General features: G+C 32.1%; 1 protein-coding gene and 1 long non-coding RNA gene across 2 annotated transcripts; both read right to left on the bottom strand.

Moving 5' to 3' along the window:
* Positions 1 to 1,551: 1,551 nt before the first annotated feature.
* On the bottom strand, positions 1,552 to 4,420 carry LOC112528101 (probable carotenoid cleavage dioxygenase 4, chloroplastic; the record flags this gene model as incomplete). Its single annotated transcript, XM_025139026.1, has 3 exons — positions 1,552 to 1,936; positions 2,040 to 3,278; positions 4,404 to 4,420. Coding segments are annotated over 3 exons (1,641 nt in total), but the record flags the coding sequence as incomplete, so codon positions are not given.
* A 3,301-nt stretch (positions 4,421 to 7,721) lies between these two features.
* Positions 7,722 to 9,005, bottom strand: LOC112519852. Its single transcript, XR_003069953.1, has 2 exons — positions 8,871 to 9,005; positions 7,722 to 8,713 (listed from the first exon to the last, which is right to left on the bottom strand). It is a non-coding gene; the product is annotated as an uncharacterized LOC112519852 (long non-coding RNA).
* Positions 9,006 to 13,214: the final 4,209 nt, after the last annotated feature.

The following is a 13,214-nucleotide window of genomic DNA, read 5'->3' as shown; positions in this document are numbered from 1 at the left end:
GGGTTCAGAATTGGTCTTACGGATACAATTCAAAAAAAATGCATCGTATGTTATACACTCTTCGTCTAAAATAAATGTCTACTATGAAATTGATAACATTTTTTAATCAACTAAATGACAATTTATTCTTAACAAAAAGATAAAGTTCTCCAATCATAATTAAGAATATAACGAGAAAGCAAACACTTATTTTTCAAAGTGAACATTTTATTTTAGAAGGAAATTATTTATAGAATTTATTACCAACATTAATGATGATCACATAACATGTCAGAGTTGTACATGACATTAACTCCAAATAAAGCAAAAAAGTTGTATTATAATCTCTATATATTGAATGACTAATCAAAAGGATGTTTAATGAGAAGCTTTATTTTATTTATTATTTTGATTTATTTTTAAAATACAATTAATACATTAATCATTAACTTTTTTTACTTTTTTTTAACTTTATTTTTATTATTCTCTAAAAAAAATTTTGAATCCACAAATATATAAAATTATATATAATTTTATTTACATCAATACATGCATATTTTTAATTATATGACAGTTGAAAAAATAAATAATCAAATATATATATATGAAAAATCTATCAAAACTTCTCGATCAATCAATATACCAATATAAATATGCTTAATAAACAATCATGAACAAAGGGTAATTTTTTTTAAAAAAAGTAGAGAGATTTTTTTAGTATTAATTACTTTTCTGGTAATTACTCCATCGTTTTGAAACCGACATCAAGCTTTAATTATTCAGTCATTTATTAATACTAGAAGAGTATTTGCGTAATACAGCGACATACATCTCGATTTTAATATTATATTTATTATTTGTCTCTGTCGATGTTATAATACGATTTTATGTGTTTTTAAGAAAGCAATAATGATTTTATTTTTGAATAAAATATAAATTTGAAAATATCATAAAATTTTGAAAAAAAATATATCAATGTTAATATCAAATCAATTATTTAAAAGTTATATTATTTATGTAATTTCTTTAATTTATTTTTTTTTATTGTAATTTAATTTAAGTTTAATAACGAAATTTTTGGTTTAATAATATAACATTTTATAAAGATAATAATTAAGTATTTTGTTAGAATTTAATTATTATCTTAATTATATTTTAAATATTTTATATTTAAAATGAGATGTTTATTCTGTTTTTAATTATGTTTATTTGCAGTTAGTTACACGAATTCAGATATGCAGCTTTAATAAGTTGTACTTACACAATCTACTTGCAATCTTGAGTTTTAAGTAATATGTATTAATAAATAGTACTTTATGCATCAAAAAAAGTTTTTAAGAGTTTTTATCAAATGTTTTATAATATAGTATAAATATAATATGTAACTTATAAATGATGTGAATTAATGAACAATTGTTATATATGAGTAACTTATGAACATTATTCACCAACGAAAATATAACAATTATGAAAATATTCATCGGTGAACATTGTTAGACATATGAAAATATAACATAACGTTAAATTTTTGTAATTTCGTTACTCCTAATCCTAACATGCAAAGGCGGTGTCTCAGATTTCATTGAGATCCTTTTCCCTAATGAATATCCCATGTAAACCGTACGGCACTCTTTGCGGCAGCTTCACCGCCGCCAACACTTGAAGATCCGGTGACCGGGCATCCATCACCAAGAAACTCGACTCGCCTGAGCTTTCATTATGCACATACGACACCACATACCCGTCGTCCTCTTCCGACTCTCGATTGTCCGGCTCTCTTGCAACGAAAAATGGCTCGCCTCCGAAGCAGTTATCTCCATACATCCGACTACCCACTGTGCAGTCATGTCCGCCATTGTTGTCTTCTGAAGCAGATATGTCAAGCTTTGCCACCCCTGATGCCCTCATTATCTTCGACTTTAATGGAATTTCTTCAGAAACTGCTACGTACACATACCTGTATATATATATATACATATATATATATATAAGGGTTTTTGGTTCTTGTAAGACTGCTGATGTGGATCGATCTAAAGCAAAAGAAAACGGTTTTTGCTTACTTGTTCTTTTTCGCTACATAGGCCGGATTAATCACCGGAAACTCCGAACTTCTAGTCGACAAACGGTGCCTGGATACAACCCCTGTCTCCAAGTGAATCGTCACTTTCTCCATGGATCCATGGATGAGATCTGCTCGCTTAAAAAAGTGTTCCACCGACAAGATATTGGGTGCCACCAGCACCACCACGTCGCCACCGTCTTCATCCTTCTCATCCCATGCATTGACCGAATGAAATATATTGAACCCAGGGACTTCAAACCACTTCATATCGGAATCATCCTTCGCATATCGTGGTAGTACGCCAATTCTTGGAACCTTTCTGGGGTCTACGTCGACCAACCGTCCTCCACGGATCAGGTTCATGGGGTTCGCACCGATTTGAATCTCACAGATGACTGCATACTTCTGGGTGATGGCCAAATCATGAGTTAGAGACGAGTGTTTCATGGAGAAAATGGGGACGTCCGGCTGCTTATTTCCGTTTGAATCGAAGTTGAAGTAAGTCAGGTAAGGTTGTGTCGCCCAGTAACGAAACGCGAAGGCCTCTTTCGTCTCGGGATCGATCTTCGGGTGCGCGGTCATGTTCATCGTAAGCTTGCCATCAAAATCATGGTGACCCAACGTTCTTATGTCGCCATCTTCTTCGAGCTTGATCGCATACGGGATATCGGACTCACATAAAGCGTATAAACGGCCACCGAACAACGATAAACTGGTGTTGGCTACGCCAATGCCTTTGACGATATCGTAACGCCCGGAAATGACTCGTGCAGCGAACAACGTTGCACGAGCCATGAACGGGCCTAGACCATGCATGCCACCGATGACATTCGGAACGACATTTGATCTAATTTGGTGTTCGAAGAGGTACTTGTTGGTCTTCACGTAACGACTGCAGAAAGTGGCACGACCGTGAGAGATCCTAATGGAGTGTACCATTCCATCCCCATCAAAGTAATGGTGCGGACCACTTGGGACGAACTGTGGGTTGGGTCCGTTACGGATGTACACACCATCGAGGCATGGAGGGATGGAGCCATGCACCACCTCGCACTCGGTTGGACCCAACTCATCAACCGGTGCGAAATTATCACCTAAGACATAGCTCGGGTCAACCGATATATCAAGAGGAGGATCAAGAAACTTGATTATAGCATCATCGAGTGTCCTGAACACTTTTTCGAGTAAATCCGGCTCCGATGATGGTTTTCTTGAATCCCGTATAACTTCAACAGATCTACAAGATTCCATAACGACATGATCATCTTCTTGCTTCTGTCTTTTTCGGGTCGTTATTCTTCTCTCAATGTCGTGAACCTCATCATTGATTCTAAAAACGGAAACAACAGAAGTCGGTCGAGACTTGATGGTTTGGTTACGGAAACCATGGTTGGCGTAACCCTGAAACACGAAAGGTGTATGCATCGAGGAGTGCAACGTTTCCATTTGGGCAATCGTTTGGCACAGACAGAAGCTCGATCGAGCTAATATACCATCGAAGGAAAGTTGGCTTCTTTTGTAACCATTAATCACAACACAGAAAACGACACAAGGGATTGTCAAATGTTGGTATTTAAGTTGCTTTACAGGAACAAACAGTAGGTAGCTTTCAAATGACACGCCAATCTGTTTTTATCTACGGTTTTGTTGATAATTTGTGTGGATGATATGATATTACTGTAATTGTGAAGGAGAGGGATTCTTGCACGTTAAAGATGACTTGTGACATGCAAAAACTTAGATGTCCCGATTAATTTCAGTACGACCACCTGTTTTGCAGATAGCTCGGACCGCATTTGAATCTCCGTAGTCACAAGGGGATTTTTATTCCGCCTTGGATTTGAATTTGGGACCTCCTGATACTTTTGACTAGGGGTGCTCAAAAATCCGACCAACCCGATCAACCCAACACAACCCAACGTGAAATAACACAACCTGAAACAACCCGATGTCTAATCGAGTTGTAAAATTGTCAAACCGTAGGTATTGGGTTGGTATTGGGTTGGTATTATTTGAACTCAACCCAACCCGATGAACTCAATATCTTTTTTTTTCTATATTAATATGATTGTTGAATTTTTATTAATATATATATTAAACAATTACACTATCATGTATGTTTTTCATATAAATATATTTTCAATATATTCATATCTTTATATAACTCATTCATATATATGTTCAGTTTGAGAACATATATACGTTAATTGAGAAAATTAATTGAATATGATATACGTAAGAAATATGGATAAGTTTTATCAAATAGTTGATGATGAAAAAGAAATTGTGAGTGGAGAACTAACATATTCAAGGTTAGAAGAATATTTTAATATACCAAAGTATCAACCTGACCAACCTGTACGGGTTGGGTTGGGTTGCATTTTGGTTTGGGTTGGGTTGGATTAAAATTTTTCCAAACCGTAATCATTAGGTTGGGTTGTTCAAATGTTTTCAACCCGATCAACCCAATCCATTAACACCCCTACTTTTGATATTTAGAGTCAAGCTCAAACCAATTAGTTATCTTAAATTTTTTCTATATAGGGTATGGTGTTAGATTTTAAGTTGGTATACATTATTGCTTGCATGCCATAAGCATCTAACACAACGACTTGTGTCCACTTTAAATGTTGACAGTTAATGGACAGCAATTCATACCACATATATAAATCCGTTTCTTCTCGTACTTTAAATGCATTTTATTCATTAAAAAATGATCGACTTTAGATGGGTTTTTTTATGCGTAAAGTACTGTTTATTAATGTATATTATTTTAAACTCAAGATTACGAGTAAATTGTACGTAAGTACAACTTATTAAACTTCATTTTCAAATTTGTGTAACTAAATACAGATAAACATAATCAAATACAAGATAAACATCTATTTTAAATATAGAAAATCTAAAATATAATTAAGATAATAATTGAGTTTCTAACAGAATGTTTAATTATTATATTTAATAAAAATTATATTATTAAACCAAAAATAAATTACTTTATTATTAAACCTAAATTAAATTATAATAAAAAATTTCATTAAAAAACTTACACAAAAAAAAAAAGAACTATTAAATAGTTAATTTAATCCTAATATTGATTTTTTTTTATATATTCAAATTTATATTTCATTCAAAAATAAAAAAATTATCGTTTTCTCAAAACCACATAAAATTGTATTATATCGATAGAGACAAAGAATAAAAACTAAACATTAAAATGAAGATTTATCTCGATGCATTGCACGAGTACCTTCTAATTACAAATGACACTACTCGAATAGATTTGGAATGAGAGTTATATTAAACTGCTAAACAAAGAAAAATCAAAACTTTATGACTAACGGAATAACATGAATACGAAATCAATTATTCGAAGCTAACAATTTTGTTCTCAATGAAAATTTGTGTTAAACTCTTAAACGGATAAAAAGATTGAAACTTTATTACTAACCAAATAACGCGAATATGTGATAATTGGTTATTCGGTTATAAAGTTTGGGGTTGTTTTTAAAAAATGATGATAAGTTGAAGGGTTAAATTTGCAAATGTGTTTATATGTTTAATTCTTCCACCGCCTTTTTATTTTGTTATTAATATTATGAGATAAATATATTATCTCATTGGGATGGTACATACGATTAAAAAGGCAAGTTGGCGAGAAGCAAACTTTTATGGGTGCGTTCTCTTTTGTGCAAAGTAAACAAAAGCAAAAGGGAGATTTTAGAAGAAGTTGATATTGTGATTTATATTTGGAAAATTGTTGTTATTCATCTTTATATCTTTATTTTTGTGATTATAAGATGGGTTTATTTTTACAACTTTCTTTATTTGGTAATTAGAATTAGAACAGTATGGTTCTTTATATGAATATGATATAAAATTGTTTTTAGATTCTATAATTAGCATAATGGTAAAATTTTGGCATGTTTATATCACGTATTTGGAGTAAGGGTGAATATCAAGAAGATATGTATTTGGTTATAAGGTGACATATCAAGGAGAAGTATATAATGGAATAAGGGTGACATATAAGAAGAGATGTATAATGGGATAAGGGTGACATATCAAGGAGAGAGAGATATATAATGGGATAAGGGTGACAAATCAAGAAGAGATGTATAATGGGATAAATGTGACATATCAAGGAGATGTGTATATTGGGATAAGAGTGACATATCAAAAAGAAGTTTTATATTAGGATAAAGGTGGCATATCAGAAAGAAGTTTATATTAGGATAAGGGTGGCATATCAAGGAGATATGTATACCAGGATAAAGGTGGCATAATCAATGGAATGTAAAATCTGGGTTTTTATCAAACTGTTATCTGTTATCACATCCTTATGATGTCATGACTTCGAGTTGTCGCATTTGTGTGATGCGATGAGTTAAAGTTATCGCATCATATTGATGCGATGAAAAGTGGTTATTGCATTTTTGTGATGCGAGAAGTATGTTTGCCGCATCCTTGTGATGTAACAAGTTAGCTTATCGCACCATTGTGATGCGACAAGTTGGGTTTATTATATCAGTGTGTTGCGAGGAGATGGAGTTTTCTCACTCATGTGATGCGGAGAAATTACATTTTTACCTATATGATGCGATGAATTGGTGATGTTTCATCTTTTAGATGCGACAAAAGAGGTTTGTTTATATCAAAATGTTGTATATTTGTTATTATTACAAATATGAGTTTATAAACGTGATTTAGTGATTATTCACCATGTAATAGCCAACAAAGGGATTTCTCACTAGACCTCAAGATTTCACCCTCATTTTTTATGTTTTAAAAATATACATTGCAGGTCGGGCATAGCCAGAAGAGAAGAGGAAAGGGAAAATATGAGGAGTTTTATATATCTTACATGAGATATGGAGGATAACATGTTATCTGTTGTATTTAAATACTTGTTATAAATACAAGTTTGTATAGAGTTTTTTGTGAATAAATTTGGTAGGTACTGCGTAATGTAGCTTTTTGTAATTAGTGGGACCAATTGTGTAAATCATATTTCTTGATATGTGAAAATATATGTTTATATGCAAATGTGATATTGCGGTGTAACAAATACAAAATCAACATTCAAAGCCAACGATAACTGTCACATATCGTTCCCAATGAATACAGTTCAATCCTTATTCTAAAACCAAACTAAAATTAATAAACATGATTTGCTAAAAAAACAATACTTCAAGGAAACCGATTTCATGATAAAGATAAATCTGTAACCACTTAATTATAAGTTTTTATCACACATGATAATTTGTTCGATGATCGTGTAAATGATATGTGATAAATACATATTTTTATATTAATCATTTTTTTTTGTAAGAGTGTCCGGGCCAAAGCCCGACTAATCCCCGGCAATTTTGGATGTTAAACATGGTCCCACTTAAATGTCGCCAACACTCCCCTCCCATGGCTCGAACTCGGGTTCATGACTATGTCATGCCCAAGCCTTTACCACTAGGCTAGAAGGTTTTTGACTATATTAATCATATTAGATTATGTATAATTTACATTTATAGATCTTCTTATCTTATGATGCAAATAGCATCACATATGATAACGTTTCACTTATATTTTAGACGTTTATTATCACTTATGATGATATGTAGCTTATAATCGCACATATATCATCATATATGATATGTACAAAATTTACAAACTAGATCATATGTGATATGTAATAGATTATATAATAAACAAAACTAATCAACTGTGATTCTAAACGTAGATCTAAAAAATAGAGAAAAAATAGGCAAAAAGATAATAAATTGATTGTGGATATCACATGTGATATTTGAAGAAAAATATGAATTTTTATATCAAAAGTGTATATAGTCAAAACTGGTAAGATACAGGTTCATCATGAACTGAATCATCACTTCCAATGAGATAATCATTTCTCTCAGGCTCTTGACGATTCCTCCCCAGTCTCCAAATTGTTTGTATCTCGTCGTTTTCCTCAATAATTTGTTGAAGTTCAACATCTCGTCGTTTATATTGACGAGAAATAATCAGTTAATAACAACAATAACAAAACTCAGAGAACTTCGAGCTTTTTCCGTTACCCCGTAATGATCTTCCGGAAATCTCAACGACCCATCGCATATTTGGAACAAGCTTCAAAAGCGAGATTCATGCATCGGTTAAAAACCAAACTTGATCACTTTGAATCAACAAATTTGCATGTGTTTTCACCTTCTCTTTACACGGCGTCCTTCTTCGATTGGACGTTGAAGACATAAGCCACAAAACATGAACATGTTTGCTCATCCAACTTAACAAGTTGCCAATGCTTCCAAAACAATTCTCCCAAGACGTAACCCGATGCTTACTCCAATTACTGTATCTTAGACTTCTTATCAAAGTCCTTCTTTAACTTAATCGGGTAGAAATGATGCAATTTAGTTGAATCATTTCCAATTTTAATAATAAAATATGAAATACATAAAATTTCTTAATCCATGTTGGTTTTCCCTATCCCACTCATCATCTAAATGTTGATATTTTTTAGAACTTTCAACATTCAAATAGAAAATGTTGGAGATAGGTTTTGAGCGCTTTCAACATTCCGTTAGAAATTCAATTTCTATCGTTGTACCATATGAAGCGTCGTTGTTAAAACCAACTGTAACAAGATTGTATTTCCGAGACCACCGATTCCAACTGCACACACAAAATAAATTGCCCCAATAACATATCCTCGTATACGAACCAAAACTTCCCCCTTCCATGGTATCAAAATGTGTTTTCATGTCGGTAGGCCACTCTTAAGACATTTGAACGATAAGTGCATATGAAGATCTAAGAAGAAACGTCTTACTTGCACTTGTCGGTGATGATCGACTAACACAAATAGAACTTCATCTCCATCGGTTTATTCTATAAACTAATCTCAAGCAATTTCAAAGGTCCAAAAGATGGATTTTGAACAAAATCTTGTATTCCAGCCTTCCCAAATCTGCTTCACAAAATATTCAACACATATATAAGTAATAAAAGTTTAGCTATGTTAGTGATACACCGTAAACCCTAAACCATAAACCCTAAACCCATAGCCACAAATCCATGTATACATATGCAAAAATGTTCATAAAAACCCCAAATTCTCATGAACCACCGTAGAATATTTTAGAAATAAAAGTTCATAAATAAGAAGAAAATGTCATGTTTTCGTGATAATCTCGATTCTCATAAACCGTTCAAATATCAGTCGAATAACCCAAAGCAATAATATGATGTTTCAACATGAACCCTAGTAGTGAATTTGAAACAGGAACGGACCTACAGTGACGCATTCAGTGGCACGTGTCATCGTATTATTCCTCCGTCAAAGGGTAAAAATATTTAAGATAGTGAAAGGTGCAACCGTATTAATTTGAAATTACAACGAGAACAAGTTCATTTTGGTAGAATTGGTTTACAAAGCTTTTATTCCACTTCACACTCAAGTTTGATCCTGTTAGAGTAATTTCTTAATCAAACGTTACTACCGTTTAAAAAAAATTCCGTATATTTGTTTTTTATAGTCAAACGTTACCACTTTTTGAAATTTTTTCCCATACTTTTATGTGCCACCGTTTCAACAAATTTCTGGGATTGAAAAAAACAAATTGAACGAATTAGGGGTGTTTGGAATTTGCTTATTTGAAACAACGTATGCTTTTTCTACAAAAGTGTTTTTAAGTTAGTAAGGTTTGCTTATTAACGGTTTGGCACCGGCTGTTTATCCAAACATCCAAAATGAGTGCCACACCGAAATAAGTCAATAAGTTGTTTTTATAAGCAATCTCAAACAACCCTTAGATGATCATTTGAAATTGTAATTCCGACACCACCGATTCCAACAGATCTACCCATGAGATCTTATAATTTTTTCTAGGTTTGTGAAAAGAAAACAGCTATGAACAAACAATGGAAGCTCTCCTATCTTCCATACCAAAAACTCGTATGTTGCTAAAAAGCTACAAACACTTAAAAAAAGTAAGTGGACATGAAGATCGGAGAAAGTAGATCCTTGCCTGTAATTGTCACCGGCGACGCCGTAATTATACAGACGCAGCTTCCGGACTAGATTTTGCAGAGAAATCGAAGGAATCTGGTGAAATCGAAGGCTCGAGATGGTGTGGTTTTCAGAGAAAGGAAAGCAGGTTGAGATATGGCAGATGGAGAGAGAAAAAGTCTGACGGCTGAGGCTTTAGGTTACACCGAGATCCCAAATGCCTACATTACCATTCTTTTTAGAGTAAATTACAAGTTAGGTCCCTGTGGATTGTAAAAGTTTATGGATCGAGCCCTAAAGTATAAAAATTATAGCATCACATAAGGGTGCTTATGGGTTGAGTTGATCGGGTTGAAGACATTTGAACAATCTAATCCAATGTTTGTGGTTTGAAAAATCTTAACCCAACCCAACCCAAGCTGTACAGGTTAGTCGGGTTGATACTTTGGTACATTAAAATATTTTTTTTAACATTGAATATGTTATTTATCTACTTATAATTTCTTTTTCATCATCAATCATTTGATACAACTTATCAATATTTCTTACGTATCACATTCAGTTAATTTTCTCATTTTACATATATATGTTCACAGTTACTGAACATATATACGAATAAGTTATATAGAGATGTGAGTAGATTGAAAATATGTGTATATGAAAAGCATACATGATAGTGTAATAGTCTAATGTAAATATTAATAGAAATTCAACAATAATATTAAATCCAAGAAAATAAAAGGATATCGGGTTGGGTTGAGTTCAAATAATATCAACTCAATACATACGGTTTGACAAATTTCCAACTCGATTAGACATCAGGTTGCTTCGCGTTATGTTATTTCGCGTTGGGTTGGGTTGGTCGGGTTTTTGAGCACCCCTAGCCTCACATGTCGCACACATGAAGGGTATTTTTGTCATTTTAACCTTCCTATTACACTATTTATAAGAACGATTGGGTTCTCCTTATGCTCAAAAGATTACTCTTCTCCAACCTTTTTATAAGAACCGGTTGATCGAGCTTGAAGATGCATCATGAAAATTGATAATGCTCAGTGAACCCTACCTTCTGCCACTCTCCTCCCCCATTGCAAAGGTTGATGAAAGCATGATAAACCCCGATCTTATTTTGGGGTTTGTTTCTTACAAATGCATCTTGTGACTACTTTTGTATATTTGAGATTTCGCTTGCAAAAGGTATAACATGTAGTTTGTATAAACCGAACCACTCCCAATCTCCCTCTTGATCTCTTTGTATACCGTCATATCTTTTTCATATAAATTTAGGGTTGAGTATTTTCTTTTACCAACTGGACCTTTGAGGTGCATTATTAAAACCTCATTTTTCTATGCAAAGTTGTAGCGAAGGGTTTCTAAAACTTTGATGAACTCCCTTTTCCAGATCCATGTCTCATTCTTCGATCAGGACCCATTCGTATTTGTTGTTCATCACTCTATCTGCATTTGTTTCGCTTATGCTACTGCATTGGTTTCTACATATACATCAAACTCACCTGCTTCTTCAAGTTTTGGATTTTTATTTTGATTTACAGGTTTTTTCAAATTTGATTTAGGTTTTGCTCTTTTTCGATTTTGGTTTAAAATACATGAGTTTTGTAAAATGATTTAGTGAAAGTTAACAGAATTGGTGTCTTAATTTGTTTGGATAACGTGGCATGAAGAACAAGAACTACTAAGAATACAAGAAAAAGAAATACAAATCTATTTCTTAAAAAAAGGTGGAAAGGACAAAATTACCCCTTATGTAAGGGGCATGTGAGTGGATTAATAAAGACTAGAAGAGTACTCGCGTAATGCAGCGAGTTACATCTCAATTTTAATATTTCGTTTTTTTTTTATCTAAGTCTATGTTATAATATATTTTTATGTGATTTTAAGAAAACGATAAATTTTTTATTTTTAAATAAAATATAAATATGAAGTGATCATAAAATTTTGAAATATATATATTGATATTAGTACCAAACTAACAATTTAAAATTTCTCCTTTTTTGTGTAATTTTTTTAATTCATTTTTCTTATTTTTGCTTTAATATAATTTTTTATAAAAATAATAATTAATTATTTTATTAGAACTCAATGATTATCCTAATTATATTTTAAATTTTTTATATTTAAAATAAGATGTTTATTCTCTATTTGACTATATTTATCTTTAGTTAGTTACACGAATTCAGATATAAAGCTTTAATAAGTTGTACTTACGCACAACCGACTTGTAATTTTGAGTTTTAAGTAACATACATTAATAAATAGTATTTTCTGCATAAAAAGTGGTTTTTAAGAATTTTTGTCAAATGTTTTATAATATAGTATAAATAAAATAGACGTGGTTAATGCAAGGGAACAAAATGCATACAACAAATTACAAATCCATAATTGTTTTTCATTTAGAGACCAAATTTAACATTTTGCAAACCAGAAGGACCAAACATGTAAAATAGTTGGGCTTTAAAAGTACAGTTGGTACTTGGTACTTGATAGCATTTTTTTTCTAGGGGAATTAATTATATGTTTCTTTTTGGGCTTCTAAAATACACCAATTTTACATATGAGAATTTATACTTTTTGGGCCGAGTTTTTAAAATACTGTAATTATCATGATACGATATATACATCCACGTGAAATATTTAAAGCATTCATAAGATTTGGGATCATGTGAGACCAAGAATTTTTCGTGAGATTCGTAAGACCAATTATCAACCATTGGATTATATCTACAATCTGACGATCTGAACATTCATAAACGCCACGAGACTTCTCAATAATCACAAAATTGTTATCGTACAACTTTAGACCATTAGATCATTATCTTATAAATTGATCAATGAACATAAATTGATCTTACGGATCTCACAAAAAACTCTTGGTCTCAAGTGAATCCAACTCGCATTCATAATGTGAAGGTTTTCATTGTTTATTTATGACATTTTATTGTAAGACTTGACAACCTTAAAATTTTTAACATATATTTATTATGTCAAAAACTTCGTCTAAGTTTTATCATATTTTTTTAAAACTTTTTAAGGTTTTATCATTTTAATCTTATATAATTTATAGGAAAAAGTCCAAAAAAACTCAATGGACTTTTGTATTTGGAACGATTAAGTTCTTGGACAATTTTTTGAAACAAATAAGTCATT

This window comes from Cynara cardunculus (genome assembly GCF_001531365.2).
Source record: "Cynara cardunculus var. scolymus isolate 2C chromosome LG 1, CcrdV1, whole genome shotgun sequence".
NCBI classification, from domain to species: Eukaryota; Viridiplantae; Streptophyta; class Magnoliopsida; order Asterales; family Asteraceae; genus Cynara; species Cynara cardunculus.
Note: the sequence above shows the minus strand (reverse complement) of the source record. Positions and strands in the feature narration are given on the sequence as shown.